The following is a 16,316-nucleotide window of genomic DNA, read 5'->3' as shown; positions in this document are numbered from 1 at the left end:
GCCTTCCGGGTGCGCTTCAAGGTGCTGACCATCATCTTTAAAGCGCTCCATGGCATCGGACCTGGATATCTTCGAGACCGCCTCCTGCCGCAGATTACCTCCCATCGGCCTGTACGCTCTCACAGAGTGGGTCTCCTCAGGGTGCCGTCGGCCAGACAGTGCCGGCTGGCGACCCCAAGGGGGAGGGCCTTCTCTGTGGGAGCTCCCACCCTCTGGAATGAACTACCCCCAGAGATCAGGGTGATCCCTGATCTCCCTTCCTTCCGCCGCGCCCTTAAGACATGGTTATTCCAGCTTGCGGGACTGGCCTAAGGGAAAATTTTTAGTGGGGGTTTTAAAATAATTTTAAATTACTTAGACCAATTATTAATATTTGTCTTTTAATCAAGTTTTAATCTGTAGCTTTGGTATTTTGTATTTTTATCTGGTTGTTAGCCGCCCTGAGTCCGCAAGGAGAAGGGCGGGATATAAATATAAACAATAAATAAATAAATATTCTAGTCAAAACTTCTAGAGAGAGGACAAATTGGGCTCCATGTCACATTTTATATTTGAACTCTTTTACTACAACATAGAACTGATTTTTTCACTGCATCTTCTTTTGCTATATTGTCTTTAGATGATCATCTTTACTAAAGATGGCCTTTTGGGCGCCGGGGCCTGTTTTTGTAGACAGCGATTTTTCTATGGACCAGGGGGGCACTGTTTCACACCCTGCCTGCATCCTGCATGTGCATGGCTGGGGCTTCACTCGCATGGTCCAGTTCTTGGTAGCACAGGTCTGCGGACCGGAGGTTGGGGACCCCCCTATCAGAAGACTGTCCAGATAATTTAAAAAAATTGGCATGAAACAGGATGATGCATTTGATACACATTTAAAAGGAAAGAATTAATTATTGGCTTAGGTTCCATACTTTCCATTGTGATTCGAAACTTTAACCACCATTCTCCGGAAGCCCCATTCCAGAATATGCCTCTTAGTATTGGAGGCACTGGATACCAAAATGATATATTTACCCTTTCTCAGAAATCCGGAGTAATAGAAACAATCAATTGTGGGGCAAACTGTTAATTTTGCATGTAAGACAATGCTGAGTTGCAGATTCCTGACCCTAGATTTAATAATTACGAGCTTGTGCTTTATGGAATGAAATGCAATCTTACACAAGGCTTCTGATCCGGCACCAGTGTAGGAGAAATAGTGAGTCTCTCCACAATTGCATTAAATAATACATTTATTGCAACCAAATCTTACACAAAAATAGGTTCTCTTTCTAAGCTATTCACATGCAATCAAAAGACATTAAAACAACGTAGTCACTAATTACAACACAGGAACATTTTATACAAATTTCTTTTTGTCATTCAGGGATGGTAAAATTATTACATCTTTTTATAGAAGGGCCATCTATATACAGCATGACCAGTGAAGATTCTCCCTATGATCCAGATGTGTTGTTACTACCAAAGCGCTGGTTGAGTCTGTGGAGCAGGTGCTTGGGAAGGCAGTGCCAGGAATTGGCCAGGGTCTCTTTAAAGCACATAACAGCCTCTAGACACAATCTGGAGAGGAGAAGATGAAAAGAAAAATTTTAGACCAGTTTTTTTTTCCTGTTCCTTCTTAATGGCATATAGATATAGGACCAGGTGTGATAACATGATGGACAACTATCCATTTCAATTGTATTTTGTTGTATTTGATGAACACTAAAGGTTTTTTTAAAGCAGCAGATACAACTAATCTTATGCTGAATAGAAAAATACAGTATCTACTCAAATGGTCTGCTTCATGCACTTGTAGAAGACACAAGTTTGAGGAAACTGGCCTAGACTAGACTTTACCTCAAGAGATCTGTCAGCTTCCCACCAAAACAAATAGAACATTTATTATTGTTCTCATCATGCCAGAGTTATATCCTCAAATTCTCATTTTGCATATTCATCAACGGAAAGAGCAGTTTAAAGTGTATAAAGAATACCTTGCCAGGGATTTGGGTTGAAGAGAAAACACAAGTATCTCATTACTGTGTGCCTGAAAACAAACAAACAAAAAAGCAATCATGAAAGTTCATGACTGAGAAACTCAAGCTACAGTCCACAATAAAGAGAACAAAGATCCCTTAGCAAAAACTTTGCTCTCTACACAGTCAAAGCCAGTGAACTGAAGAAGCCACCCAGACCTGAAAAGAGAACTCACTGCTTTGTGATGGGCAAGTAAATTGCTGGCACAGCCCCCAAAGACGATCACTTCTCCCTCATCACTTGCACAGGCGGTGTGCCAGAGTCTGTAAATAGAACATTTGCACATTGAGAACGCAACAGGACAAACGCAAAGGAGTCAAGGGCACAGGAGTGTTGTGAGAATATTCACAAATCACAGCAGTAACTACAGCTTCAGTTACAAACTCCAAACTAAGTAAACATTGGATGGGGAGAGGTATATCAACAACAAGATCAAGTGTACAATGACAGCAACTGGAATTTACTGTATTTGATTCCATTTTTCTTACATTCCATTCACAAGTGATAAAACCAAGAAATACAAAATTTGATATTTTTGCAGCAGCATGCCATAACAGCTTCACAATATTCCTTTTTTTTTTTTTTACTTTTCTTGCATTTGACAATAGTACGGACTTTGAAAACATAGAAATGGGAAAAAGTTTAATATTCTCAATCATTCTCTCCCTAGTTGTCCAGTAAAAGATACTGCTCAGGGTGGCAAAAATAAAAGACAGATAAACCAACAAATTTTTTTTTCTGATGGTTAATATATTGCAGTGTTTTTCAAACTTGCCAATTTTAAGATATGTGGGCTTCAACTCCCAAGAATTCCCAGGCCACACAATTTAAACACTACCAAGTTTGAAAAAGACTGCTCTACTGTAAAAACTTCATGTTGACTGAAGACAAGATGCATGACAGTTGGACACATGAAGCTGGGGAAGGCTGCTGCGTGAATTTGGGATGCAGAAATGCAGTACAGTTCTTGTGCTGCTGTCTTACCGGGGTTTCTCTAAATAGTTGTGTTCAAACTGTATCCATTCATTTTTACTGATGCAATAGATCCAGGCATCACCTGCAATGCAAGGAGACTTTAACTGAGAAGGTGTGTTTTCAGTGCTGCCCAAAAGAACTAGGTTGGTCACAACATGGTCCAAAGTACAAATTTAGAAGCATCACCTGAGGCTCTGGACTCTCAAGGGAAAACCTACTGTACCACTGCTAGCACAGGGCTCAAGGGCTACATATTTGAAGGCCAACTACAAGATATCCCATATACAGTAACTATATTCTTTATGGTACTTTTTTTTTAAAAAAAATATTATCTCATTAATTTATTTTATTTCTTAAAGAATTTGGAATCTTCCGTGGCAAAGAAATTACCATGAAATGGTACAGCTATTTCCAGGCCCTATTTCATAAATATACTGTACTCACTGTAATTAGAGAAAAATAGAATGATACCCAACAAGATGCCAACATTCATACCAAATATCTATCACATAGCACGACTAGAGCATGTTATGCCCTTCTTAGCATTACAAAATATAGGTGGTCCTTGACTTACAATAGTTTATTTAGTGACTGTTTAAAATTACAACGGCACTGAAAAAAGTGACTTATGACTGTTTTTCACCCTTACAACTGTTGCAGCATCCCTGTGGTCCATGATCAAAATTTGGATGCTTGGCAACTGGTTCATATTTATGACAGTTGCAGTGTTATGGGCTCATGTGATCATTTTTTGCAACATTCTGACAAGTAAAGTCAATGGGGAAGCCAGATTTCCCGTTGACAACCGGGTTACTAACTTAACAACTGCAATGATTCACTTAACAACTATGGCAAAAAAAGCCGTAAAATAGGGAAAAATTCACTTAACAAAGGTCTCCCTTAGCAACATAAATTTTGGGCTCAGTTGTGGTTGTAAATTGAGGACTACCTGTATAAACAAAAGTTAACTCTGTGAAGTGGGAAATGGCGACGAACAAACATTCTACCACTAATTTAAAGGGGCTTGTGAAATTATCAGATGGAAGCAAAAATAAATCCAGGGCACAGGATTAAGGATTCTTCCCCAGAAAACCAATAATCTCAGAAATTGAAGATGGTATCTACGCTTCTAAAATTTACTTACTGAGTGGCTGCTTGTCCGTTGTGAAGCCACCAAAGAGGAAGAGATGATCTGAGGAAATGGTAGTTAAAGAATGCCAAGATCGTCCAACAGGGCAAGTGCCCTGCACAACTCTATGAGGGGGGAAGAACACACCAAGTAAGAAAACCAAGGCTCACAGGGGCAGAAATGTCTACCCTGGGTGTAAAATTGTAAACTGTCCCAAAGGTGCTTTTTAAGGGCAACTGGGCTTTCTGATTTTTTTAAAGACATTTTACTTCTTATCCAAGAAGTTTCTTCAGTTCTAACAAAATGTCTTAAAGAAAAATCAGAAAGTCCAGTTGCCTTTAAAAACAACAACAACAACTTTCGGACAATCGTGATCTGGATGACAGAGAATCTCCATAGGCAAAATTGTAAACTCTTTACAAGCGGTAGATAAAAATGCAAAACTTTATAGAGATCCAAAGATCCAGAGAGAGATCTGTCGAGATAAAGGTGAGGAACATTTTACATTGTGGAAATTCTTGAGACCCAAAGAGATTTCTGGTGAACCATTTTGGTTTTTGAAGAAAAGTCTGTATGCTGCGATTCACATGCAAAGAATCACCTTTAGTGACTTGCGCTACATTTTCCTAGCACCGTGAGAAAAGGAGATCTTCTAATACTAAGTGTAATACTGCAAATATAATCCTGGAATCATTTTCAAGAAAATAGTGCAGAAAATATTTCCCTGGAAAGGTCACAACTTTCATCCCCCAAAATCTAATGTGAGAAATGGCCAAAACTTTAGAAATTACCTAGAAGGGCAGGATATAAATTTTGTGAAATTAAACATTCCATGTTGGAAAGAAGCACAATTATGAAGGGAAGGGAAGACCTACTTACATCTGTTGCCATTCCCATGTTTCCAGATTAAGAAAATAAAGATCATTCATTCTAGACTCCTGAGAAGACAGGGAGAGATATGGATTTAGTGCAGTTGGTCTTCCAAGAGGAAACTGTACCTCCATTCTGCATTTCTACTCACTCGGTATCTGCCTCCAAAGACATATCCTCTGTTTCCAACCGTAGCACAAGCGTGGGCTGCTCGGGGTGATGGTGATTTACCCTGGGGGGAGAATTCCAGAAAATATTATTCTGAAGGCAATTGAGAAAATGGAATATACCATTGTCTCAAATGTGCTCTTTAGAGTCAAGTTTTCTCCAATCTGATGCTCTCAACGTATCTGGAACTAAAAATTCTACCATCCATCCTGAAAATGGCCAATGGTGATTTAGTTCACCCCAACTGGAGAATGCTCGGTTAGAGAAGTTACAGGTAATCCTTGATTTGTGACGGGTTGCTTACTGATCATTCAAAGTTATGATGGACCTCCCAAAAGGTACTTACAACCCGGTTCTAAAGCTCTGATGGCTGCCTCCTCTCTTGTGGTAATGTGACAGCATTTGGGGCACTCAGCAACCAGCTCATATTTATAACCGTTTGCAGTGTCCTGCAGTACATGACTGTGATTTATGACGTTTTGCAGAAAACTGAAGATTATTTCAGTTTGGAGCAAAAATGACCCATAGCAAACAAAGGGTTTGCTTAACAACAGAGGATTAACTTAACGACCATGGTGACTCCCTTAATAACCACTGCAAAAAAGGTTGTAAATAGGAACAGTCACAGGATGACCTGTTTTATGACATGACTTAAAATTGTAATGGGGAAGCTCCATTATAGTTGTAAGTCAACAGCTACCTACATGTAGAAGTTTACTGTTTCCTGGTCCAATCTATGTCTGTCTCCCCTTTGTTTCCTAGCCCACTAAAAGAAAAATCTCTCTTCCACATATAACATAGTCTTATCCCTGCAGTAGCCCTTAGAGATAAGCCAGATGATTGTACTATTTTTGTAGTTAACAACAACACAATAACAAAAAGAAAGACGGGGGGGGGGGGCTAGGATTGAGAAAGCATTTCTGAAAAAACCTACTAGAGGCAAAAGTAAGACTTGAACTGGGATTGCTGTTCTTAATTACCTCACTATTGGAGCACTTTAAATATGCACCAATAGAAAAATTAGAGCCCAGGTTATCCATGTTGGGAGAATGGCAGCTTAAAGCTGCCACAGAGAAATTCATTTGAGGGTTACCGTGGTCACAGGCTGGCTCCAAGTAAATGTCTCCGTATCTAGGATATGTACATGATTATTCCACCCTCTAGGAAGACCTGAATTCTAGAGCCAAAAAGAGACGCAAAGTTATAATCTTTTCTACAGCTAAACATTTCAACATTTCTAGCTAAAGCAGCACGGCTAAAATTATTTTTAAATCATTCCTTTTCCAGCTGGGCAGAAAGGAGGTCAAGCTAAATGAAAGTATTGAATGGGAGTACATTTGGGTCTTTTTGCAATTTTGTGGGTTTTCAAACATTTGGCCTAGTATGGTAGCAATTTGGTTTTCAAAATCACAGATCTTTTTAATCATCGTTAGCTGTCTCTCACAAGAAGTGGAAGGACACACTGTCTCACTGCATATCAACAGTTCTAAACAGATTAAGATAATCCCCCAAATGAAGCAAAAACTGAATTTGCTTCTATGAATGGAATCCTTGAATAAATTATACTGTCTTAGATGACCATTTTTTCTTATTTACTGAAGTTAGGACTAGGAAGGCAACAATGCAGGCAGCAATTTCTCAAAGTCTTTCGAGTCTTTCATTTTAGCAAAGATTAAATTCTAAACAATTCCTGTGCAAAATCCTTTGAGGATACGTTTGGCTTCCTGTTACAGTTAGAACCTTATGGGCCCCTTTTCTTAAAGACATGCAAAATGTAGGCAGCAAGCTGACTTAAAAACAAAGCCTGCTTTTATTATTGAGGTATAATCCTTTCCAAACAATTTCATGAACGCAAAGATGGTAAGAAGAAGCACATCTGGGCCAGGTCATGGTTGAGTTCCAACTTTCCATAAAATAATTCCAGCTCAGAAAAGTAAGATCAATTACCCAAAAAGAGGTTTCATCGAACTCAAAGGTTCCAATCTGCTCCGCATCAGGATAATAGCCATAGCCACCAAAGAATATAAGTCTGTTCAAAAAGATATGAGGAAAAAAATCAATCACAACAATAAATTATCATGATAGATTCCTGTACTTATAATCCTTTATATTCAGTAGAGATTTTGCATTTAAATCAGGTAGAGGAACCATTTTTGTGTATAGGACTTGCACAATGCTTTGTGAATAAACAAAGGGAGTAGGGAAGGGAATCCAAATGAACAGCCATGAGATTAAATGATTTTATCTTCTCCAAATTTGTTTGATAAGTTACCGTTTATAATTGTTAGTATTATTACTGGAGTTTATGGAAGTTGCAGTACAACACACATACAAGGCTGGGGAAGGATATTTCAAATGCAGTTCTTCAGATTTTTTACATATTTTAAAAAAGATGTTCAAGATCACAATAGTCTTTTTAATTTTCATAAACTGCTTCTAAAACGGAAATTGGGCAGGATATAATTATATGTTGCCTTTTTGGATATCAGAAATTCTTAGCAGTTTAGATTAATTCTCCAAGTGACATGAACCTTGTGCAATGTCAGGTGATTTCAATTTGCGCTGATATTTTCAATTAATGTATTGTTTTATATTATTGCTTCTTCTTATTAACTCCCACATTTTAAATTATTCTCAAATATTGGGAAGTCGTATTGATTTTAATAACTCCCACATTTTAAATTATTCTCAAATATTGGTAAGTCGTATTGATTTTTATTTTTATGTGCGCATTGGAACCCAACCCTGAAGCCACCACTTAGAAATTGTTATATATAAAATGATCTAACAAAAGAATGAACAGGGGAAAATGAAGCAAGCCAATTTCAGCCCTGTAATATAAAAGTTCATTTTTCTGAATTTTTTTATACTATAAATAGCAGAATATATCATACAATTGATTCCAAGAAAAATAATGGATACTTAGAATAGTTTATAGTTGCTTACTTATTTCTATAAACCCATACTCCGAGCTTGTCTTTTGATGATGGAGGAATACCCTGGCAGTCCACTCTGACCCACTGCAACACTCCATCATTTGATCTGGAGTTTAGCATATAGAACTGCAAAGAAACAGATTTTGGATTTGCAATTCCATGGCACAAATGAAGTCTCATCTTTCTGGGATTATCTTATTTATTTATTGAATTTATTTGCCGTAGCAAATGACTCTGGGTGGCTTCCATCATTAAAACATAAAAAACCTAACAAATAAATAAATAACAAATAAATAAATAGAAATCCCAAAATATGGGGAGGGAGAGAACAGGATGCATTGGGGGGGGGAATGGGATTGCCTCTTATTTCAGCAATGTGATGTTTCCCCATGGAGGACCCAGGCCATCTGGCAGAGCCAGATCTTCAGGCTCCTGTGGAAGAGCAGAATGATGGGAGCCAATTTCACCTCAGTGGGCAAGATGTTCCAAAGGGCAGGGGCCACAGCAAAGAATGCCTTTCTCCTGGACCCCACCAGCCAGAATTCCTTGACGGATGGGGCCTGCACCATGCCTCCTCTGCTGGCACAGGTGGGGTGGACCAGTCTCAGTGGGTGAGACACATCACTAAGTTGTCATATCAACTCTCTACATGCTCACTGAATTCAGCTTATTTTTATGTTTCTCCAGACACATCCATCTCTCTCTTCCATATAACAAAATGGACACAACACACTCTTATCCACAGTCATTTTTGCTTCTTTCAACAAAGATTTATTGGCACAGTGGAGCTGCAAATTCCCCATTTCTAAAGCCTTTATGGCTTGGGTTTGCAATGTCTTTGAAACTACCTAGTCCAGGTGCAATCTGCCCATCTAATACGTGCTAATGGGAGGGACCTTTGTGGGCTCCCACCCCGAAAGGTTAAGGGAGTGGGGCTTAGAAGGATAGTCTCCTTGGTGGCAAAACCCTGACTCTGGAGTAGCTTACTTCTTAGGGAGGTCAAGATAGTTCCCACCCTATTAATGTTCAGGGAGGAAGTGAGAATTGAGCTCTTTGGAATGGAAAATTTTTAACTATGAAGACAGCAGGTCCAGCACTTCTGAGGACTATGTTTATAATTGATTATTGTGTTTTTATGACCGTAACTTCCTAGAGTCCACGAGTGGAGTAGGAGGCATATCAATAATCCATGTATTTAACTGATTTCTCTGGTCACCCATCTTGCAACAATACCTGTATAATGTATATATAATGAAATCATGAGGGTATTTGAAATGTACTGACACACACTCAGGACATACTTATAATACATAAAAAACAACCAGCCACCCAAGAATGGGGCAGTGTCCATATGGATTTTTAACACACTCCAAACACTCTCAACAAGAGATTGGCATTTGGGTGCAAAATTACAGGGGCTTTTTGCTGGAAATTAAGAAGAAAAATAGAAAATTCCCAGATGGATCAGAGAGTTTGGGACATTCCCAGTCGCTGACCTTATTTGTGTTGCCACAATCATGGTGCCCTCCAAACAGATACAAAACCTTGTCCACGCAGACAGCACAGCTTCCTGACATAGATGGAGGCACATCTCCTGTGGTTCTGTGTTTTGTCCTAAGATGGCAGGGGCAAAAAGAGCGCTTGAATCAGACAAGAAAACTTGTATCTTCAACGCTTAGCTGTCCTTCACAACACTGGGAGTCAATTTGATACACTGCTTATTCGGCATATACTGATTAGAAGCTAGTCTGCCCCAGCAGCACCTGCTTTCCCCAAAACGCAGGCCCTTTGTCGCAGCTAATCGTTTTGCTATGGGTGCCTCCAGAACAATGTTATTTTTCAGGATGCCATATGAACAGAAATCACATCTTTTAAAATTCAAATGCAATAGACATAGAATAAATACAGCATAAGCAAAGTATAATTTGGATGGTTTTAAACAGAATTAAAACATTGGGGGGGGGGAAGTATTTCTAATATTAAAAGACAGAAAGCTAGGTTCTAAGCAAACTTCCTGGAGAAGTAAATTCCACAACTATGACTATAAAAATGCTCTCTGCCACCTTTTTGCACAACAAGTACACCTGGGTAAGAAAAGTATGCTGAAGGAGTCCTTGGGTCCCTTGGTATCAAGCCACAAAGGGCCTTAAACAAATGCATCAGGCAATAACCTTGTGAGAACTGAATCTGCCCTTCACTGGTCTCTTCACTGAGCAAGGGTCTGGTGAAAGATCCCCTCCCTCTTGAATCTGCAGACTCTGGCTGAGATGGCAGCCCTTCTCCTGTAAAATCCCCGCAGAATGTGCAGCTCCTTCCTTGCTGCAGTTGTATAAATCAGTTCGAAGCTGTACTTAAACATGCTTTCAGTTGCAGCTGACTGACTGCAGGTGTTGCTCTTAGGTTTCATCCTGGCGTGTCTGTGTCTGTGCGTGCCCCCCCACTAAGGAATCTGAAAGAAAACCCTCATAAAATCTTTTTTGATAAAACATTAAACTCGATAAGCAATGGGAGGAGATACAGGTAGTCCTCGACTTATAACAGTTCATTTAGTGACTGTCCTAAGTTACAATGGCACTGAAAAAAAGTGACTTATGACCATTTTTCACACTTACAACAGTTGCAGCATCCCTGTAGTCCCATGATCAAAATTCAGAGGCTTGGCAACTGACTCACATTTATGACGGTTGCAGTGACCTTCTAAACTGAAGCTTCTGCAACCTTCTGACAAGCAAAGTCAATGAGGAAACCAGTTTCGCTTAACACCTTTGTTACTAAGAACTGCAGCGATTCACTTACAGTTGTGACAAGAAAGGTCATAAAATGGGGCAAAATTCACTTAACTGTCTTGCTTAGCAACAGAAATTTTGGACTCAATTGTAAGTCGAGGACTACCTGTATTTTTAAATTAAAGACTTTATTTATAAAATTGAATTGAAACAATGAAAGAAAAAAATCTGTTATTATATTGTTTCAAGTAGGTTTCCAGCAGCAAAGCTTCTATTTTTCCCTGACCTCTGCTATGGATATCCTTCCTTTCTCACGCCCGTTTTGCAACCGAATCCCTCCAGTTCCTACCCAGAACTAGCTCGAACAGCAACTGTCATGAGTCTTGTAAAACTTTTCTCTGACTGCTTCTAAAAATCAGTAATTGCATGCTGCTAGATGTGACAAAAAATTGTCTACACAATTCTATCCTCTAATAGAAAGGATGAAGGATATCCATGGAAGTCATTCAAGTGCCTTACCATCGTTCAGTTTCCATGTTATAGATCCAGATTTCATCTCTTGGCAGATAGAAATCATAAATGCCCCTCACTTGAGCATTCTGAATTAGGAAGGAAGAAAGAAGACATTTCTGCTTAATAAAAGCATCCCAGACTTTTTATGCTACAGCACAGAGATTACTATCCATCTCCCTCAAATATATATTGAGAAGCATGCCATTTCCGGGCTCAAAAGTAGCAATGCCTCTTTGTGAAATGCCAATCCTATTCCCTCAAATAATTTACACCTGGCTTTTTATTTTGATCTCAACAGATCAAAATATAGCTTATAACAATTTAGCCAAGACAAACTTCAGTGAAATGATGAAGGGAATGCTTATCAAATGCAAATGGCACAAAATGGCTGGATGCCTCTTAGTTTAGACGACTGAAGCAATTTAAAATTGAGTTTAAAAAATAAATACATTTGAAATGTATTTCTACATCAGCATGCCACAGGGACTGCACCAATTTGCACATTACCAAAATCCACCTAGGATATCTTGTATCTTTATCAATGAAGCATAATCACACTGTCCTTCTGGGCATGACAACATGACTCCACCTCCATTTTTGTCTAATGTTGCATTTAATAAGAAACCTAGAATTCTTTTTCTCTCACCTTATATCCGCCCCAAATAAACATGCATTTTCCATCAGTAACAGCCACATGACCACTCCGCTCAGGTGGGCTGCCCATGTTCAGCTGTTCTAAATTTTCCTCTGATATCGGTAGATCTTCCTCTGCTGGCAATTCTTCATTGTCATCTGCCATACTGATAATGGGATATTATCCTTCAAAATTAGACAAAAAGGAGGAATGGATTGTGGCAATTTCAAGTTTGCTTAACCAAAAGACAGCAGAAAAAAACTCCTCAAAGTTATTTCCTCCATCCATGCTAAGACACTGTAGATTGAAAAATGCTTTCAGCAGTCCCAGAAAACTAACTTTCACCCGCTTTTCTTATATGTAATAACTTTCAGATTTCCTAGGGTTGGTAGAGATTGCTTATCTTGGGAAACCTTTTTTTTTTTTTTTACATCAGTAGGACAGAAGCCTTTATAGTTTAGGTTTAAAGGTAGTACTTGCTTAATAACCATTCTTTTAGTGATCATTGAAAGTTATGACAGCACTTTAAAAAGTGACTAACTGTCACAGCATCCCTGCAATCGCAGGATTGTGATTTGGGTGCTTGGCAGCATCACACATTTACAACCAGACCAGAGATGCTCCAAAACCTTCATTTGCTAATAAACTCAGGCTGTCACGAATACTTTCAATAGAAAAATCAACCTTGGGCCAGAAAAAGATTGAAAGCGGGTGATGGGAAAGCAAACGCAGGTTTTCAACTATCTTTTCTAGTCATAAAACAAACCTGAACTTCCCACCACCACTGCCAGCCTCAAGGCTTGAAGGTTGTTATAGTGCGTTGATGGAACAGAAGCACAACCAAGCAGCCATGAAATCTCTTGATGTTGACATGAGCTTAAACACGGGCTCTCCTATAGTGTATTTTCGTGGCCTAACCCAGGGGTAGGCAACCTTGGCTCTTTTATGACTCGTGGACTTCAACTCCCAGAATTCCTGAGCCAGCCATGCTGGCTCAGGAATTCTGGGAGCTGAAGTCCACGAGTCATAAAAGAGCCAAGGTTGCCTACCCCTGGCCTAACCGATCCCCTCCCACACCCTCCTCCCTAACATAGAATGAAGGAACAACCGTTACACGTTTGTCTTTATGGGACTCATCCTTTAGGATCGCGTTAGGCTTGTTCTTAAAATGGGGAGAGCCCACTGACTGTTCCCAAAGGCGCCCCTCTTCCTCCCTACTCTGAATAGTATCTCCGCCTCCCCATTCTGCTGCAGAGGGAGCTTTAAAAAGCGGGACGGCGCTAAACGTCAACCGCTTTATCGGCTCACTGATTGCCCCCCCCCCCCCAACCCTCAATTTAAGCTGAAGTCGGGAAGGATACCTTCCCCAGTCCTCCGCCTTACTGTAGCCGGGTCTTTCAGACTGTCAACATTCGCCGACGCAGAGCAGACATCCGCCCCACCCATTGTCAGACGCCCCGCCCCTGTGGTGAGAGGTCGCCTTGCGTTTTTCCTCCCTCTTCAGGACAGGCGTGGAATTGCTTCCCTGGAGGTGTTCACGTCGTAGGAAGTTTACCCGTGGTAATTTAGACGAGTCAATTTTTCTGATTTCTGTGATGTAGGCTAAATGGGTAGAGCATGGTGGGCGAAATGGGAATAGGTGTCTCATGTTAATCCGGCCAGATTTTTCGCGTGATTTGGCGAGTAAACGGGGCGTCCCCAACATTAGGTAGAAAGATGCAACTGTATCAGTTAGAATAGAATAGAACAGAATAACAGGGTTGGACCTTGGAGATCTTCTAGTCCAACCCCCTGCTTAGGCAGGAAACCCTACCATTTCAGACAAATGGTTGTCCAATCTCTTCTTAAAAACTTGCAGTGTTGGAGCATTCACCACTTCTGGAGGCAGATTATTCCACCGATTAATTTGTTCTGTCGAGAAATTTCTCCTTGGTTCTAGGCTGTTTCTCTTTGGTTAGTTTCCATCCATTGCTTCTTGTCCTGCCTTCAGGTGCTTTGGAGAATAGCTCTTGACTCCCTCTTCTCTGTGGCAACCACAGAGTGCCACAGTTAGTTAGGAGACACTCTCAATTTCAGGATAGTCAATGGTGTTTTTTTTTTGTGAAGGGGCTGTACAACCTGTCCTGAAATAGTCAGTGTTGCAACCCTTCTCAAGTGGTTCTCCGTGGATCCAACCATGTTAGACAACTTTCATCCTCTGTCCATTATTTTTGGAGCAGTGTATTGAGAGCATGGTTGGTTGGTCAATCACCAGTAACTTGAGTTTAAAGATTTTTGAGATAAATAACTGCTACCATGTCCCCCTTCGTCCTTCATCAAACTAGACATGTCCAATTCCAGCAACCGTTCCTTATATGTTTTAGCCTCCAGTCCCTAATCATCTTTGTTGCTCTTCTCTGCACTCTTTCTAGAGTCTCAACATTTTTTACATCTGGGGTGTTCGGGGGGGGGGAGCAAATTATTAGTGATATTAGTAGTCAGGGCTTTTTTTGTCATAGAACGCCCAGAACGGAGTTCCGGCACCTTTTTTGGATGGAACCTTGTACGGTAGGCAAGGCGGGTTGTATGACGTGTGAGTTCCGGCACCTTTTTTTTATTACAAAAAAAACACTGTTAGTAGTACTGTAAATGAATGGCTTGTTAATTTGTTTTATTGCTGTTTCTGCCTTGTGGTCAAAAATCACTTTGCCAGCTTGTTATTAGATATGATGCCCTGCAGAGGGAGCCTTTTTCTTTTCAGCATTAAACGGCTTGTTACTGCGACTGAATCTGGCTGCAGAGCTGAAGTGTATAAAATGCAAACTACTGTATACACTTGGCTGGAAATTATTCTATGAACTGCGAAGACTGTCAGTTGTACAAAACCACATCACTGTAATAATTTTAATGTTTGGGCAATCTCCATAAGCTATATTCCAGGCAATGCATGCTATCTGTTGCAGAAGTAATACGACACATCCATGACTTCTCTTTAACACTTAGCAATAAAAATTTGAGAGATTGATACTACTAAAGGTCATGTTGGAATTAGAAAGCAGAATTTAGTCTTACTATCCTAATTAGGGCCCCTTAGGAGGTACAATAGTAGGTCTGGTTCTCGTTTTGGCTAATGTAAACAAAAATAAAGGATTGGATCTGGTTAATATTTGCATGCAAAAGCAAAACAAACTCCTTAGATTTGTAAGCTGAAAAAACAATCCAGAAGCAATGGCAAACTATTTTATCCATGCTAAGAAAAGTGCATGTATGTGACCATGACATCAGAAGTAATTAAGCTGAATATTTATTTATTTAATTACATTTATATCCCGCCCTTCTCCTTACGGACTCAGGGCGGCTAACAATTGGATAAAATACTAACATACAATACACCTATTAAAATTAATTAAAAAGAAATATTTAAACTAATCTGATTAAAAGTAATTAAAACCCCTTTAAAATCCCTTAGGCCAGTCCCGCAAGTTGGAACAACCATGTCTTGAGGGCGCGGCGGAAGGAAGGGAGATCAGGGATCACCCTGATCTCTGGGGGCAGTTCGTTCTAGAGGGTGGGAGCTCCCACAGAGAAGGCCCTCCCCCTTGGGGTCGCCAGCCGGCACTGTCTGGCTGACGGCACCCTGAGGAGACCCACCCTGTGGGAGCGTACGGGTCGGTGGGAGGTAATCTGTGGCAGGAGGCGGTCTCAAAGATAGCCAGGTCCGATGCCATGGAGCGCTTTAAAGATGATAGTTAGCACCTTGAAGCGCACCCGGAAGGCCACCGGCAGCCAATGCAGCTCACGCAAAAGCGGCGTAACATGGGAGCGACGAGTCCCTCCCAACACCGCCCGCGCGGCCGCATTTTGAACTAGCTGGAGCCTCCGGGTGCTCCTCAAGGGGAGCCCCATGTAGAGAGCACTGCAGTAGTCCAGGCTGGAAGTGACAAGGGCATGAGTGACCGTGCGTAAGGCGTCCCGGTCCAGAAAAGGCCGCAACTGGTGAATCAGGCGAACCTGATAAAACGCTCCCCTGGTCACGGCCGCCAACTGGTCATCCAGTGTCAGCCGCGAATCCAGGAGAACACCCAAGTTGCGGACCCGATCCGAGGGGGCCAAGGTTTCGCCCCCTATAGTCAGCGATGGAATCAGCTGACTATGCCGAGGCGCCGGTAGCCACAGCCACTCGGTCTTGGACGGGTTGAGTCTGAGTCTGTTCCTCCCCATCCAGACCCTCACGGCCTCCAGGCACCGGGCCATCACGTCAAGGGCATCGTTGGGGTGGCCCGGGGTGGATATGTACAGCTGAGTGTCATCAGCGTACTGATGGAAATCCACCCCAAAGCCACGAATGATCTCCCCCAGCGGCT

The 16,316-nt window shown here is 40.9% G+C and overlaps 1 protein-coding gene across 2 annotated transcripts; it reads right to left on the bottom strand.

Annotated features, from left to right (window-relative positions):
- Positions 1 to 1,202: 1,202 nt before the first annotated feature.
- On the bottom strand, positions 1,203 to 13,399 carry KLHDC2 (kelch domain containing 2). 2 transcript variants are annotated; one of them, XM_015827609.1, is made up of 14 exons: positions 13,357 to 13,399; positions 11,986 to 12,158; positions 11,346 to 11,425; positions 9,597 to 9,714; positions 8,111 to 8,226; positions 7,112 to 7,193; positions 6,258 to 6,341; positions 5,148 to 5,228; positions 5,006 to 5,064; positions 4,142 to 4,251; positions 3,007 to 3,079; positions 2,198 to 2,285; positions 1,980 to 2,032; positions 1,203 to 1,563 (listed from the first exon to the last, which is right to left on the bottom strand). In XM_015827609.1, exons 2-14 carry the CDS (start codon positions 12,136 to 12,138, stop codon positions 1,440 to 1,442), a joined length of 1,221 nt encoding a protein of 406 aa, XP_015683095.1. In that variant the 5' UTR covers positions 12,139 to 12,158; positions 13,357 to 13,399; the 3' UTR covers positions 1,203 to 1,439. The 2 variants fall into 2 exon arrangements, with proteins under 2 accessions (XP_015683095.1, XP_015683093.1); XM_015827607.1 differs by having other exon boundaries at positions 1,204 to 1,563; positions 13,335 to 13,399.
- Between the last annotated feature and the right edge of the window lie 2,917 nt (positions 13,400 to 16,316).

This window comes from Protobothrops mucrosquamatus, unplaced genomic scaffold (genome assembly GCF_001527695.2).
Source record: "Protobothrops mucrosquamatus isolate PMUCROS unplaced genomic scaffold, P.Mucros_1.0 scaffold3812, whole genome shotgun sequence".
Classification (NCBI taxonomy): Eukaryota; Metazoa; Chordata; class Lepidosauria; order Squamata; family Viperidae; genus Protobothrops; species Protobothrops mucrosquamatus.
This window is presented reverse-complemented; position numbering and strand designations above follow the sequence as displayed.

Bases quoted from the DNA above. Each gene is read 5' to 3' on its own strand.
- KLHDC2 (XM_015827609.1), bottom strand. From the start codon at position 12,138: ATGGCAGATGACAATGAAGAATTGCCAGCAGAGGAAGATCTACCGATA. The intron at 9,715-11,345 runs GTAAGGCACTTG...CTGCCATCTTAG, and splicing joins AACATGGAAACTGAACGATG to GACAAAACACAGAACCACAG. The intron at 7,194-8,110 runs GTAAGCAACTAT...CTTTTTGAACAG, and splicing joins GTATGGGTTTATAGAAATAA to ACTTATATTCTTTGGTGGCT.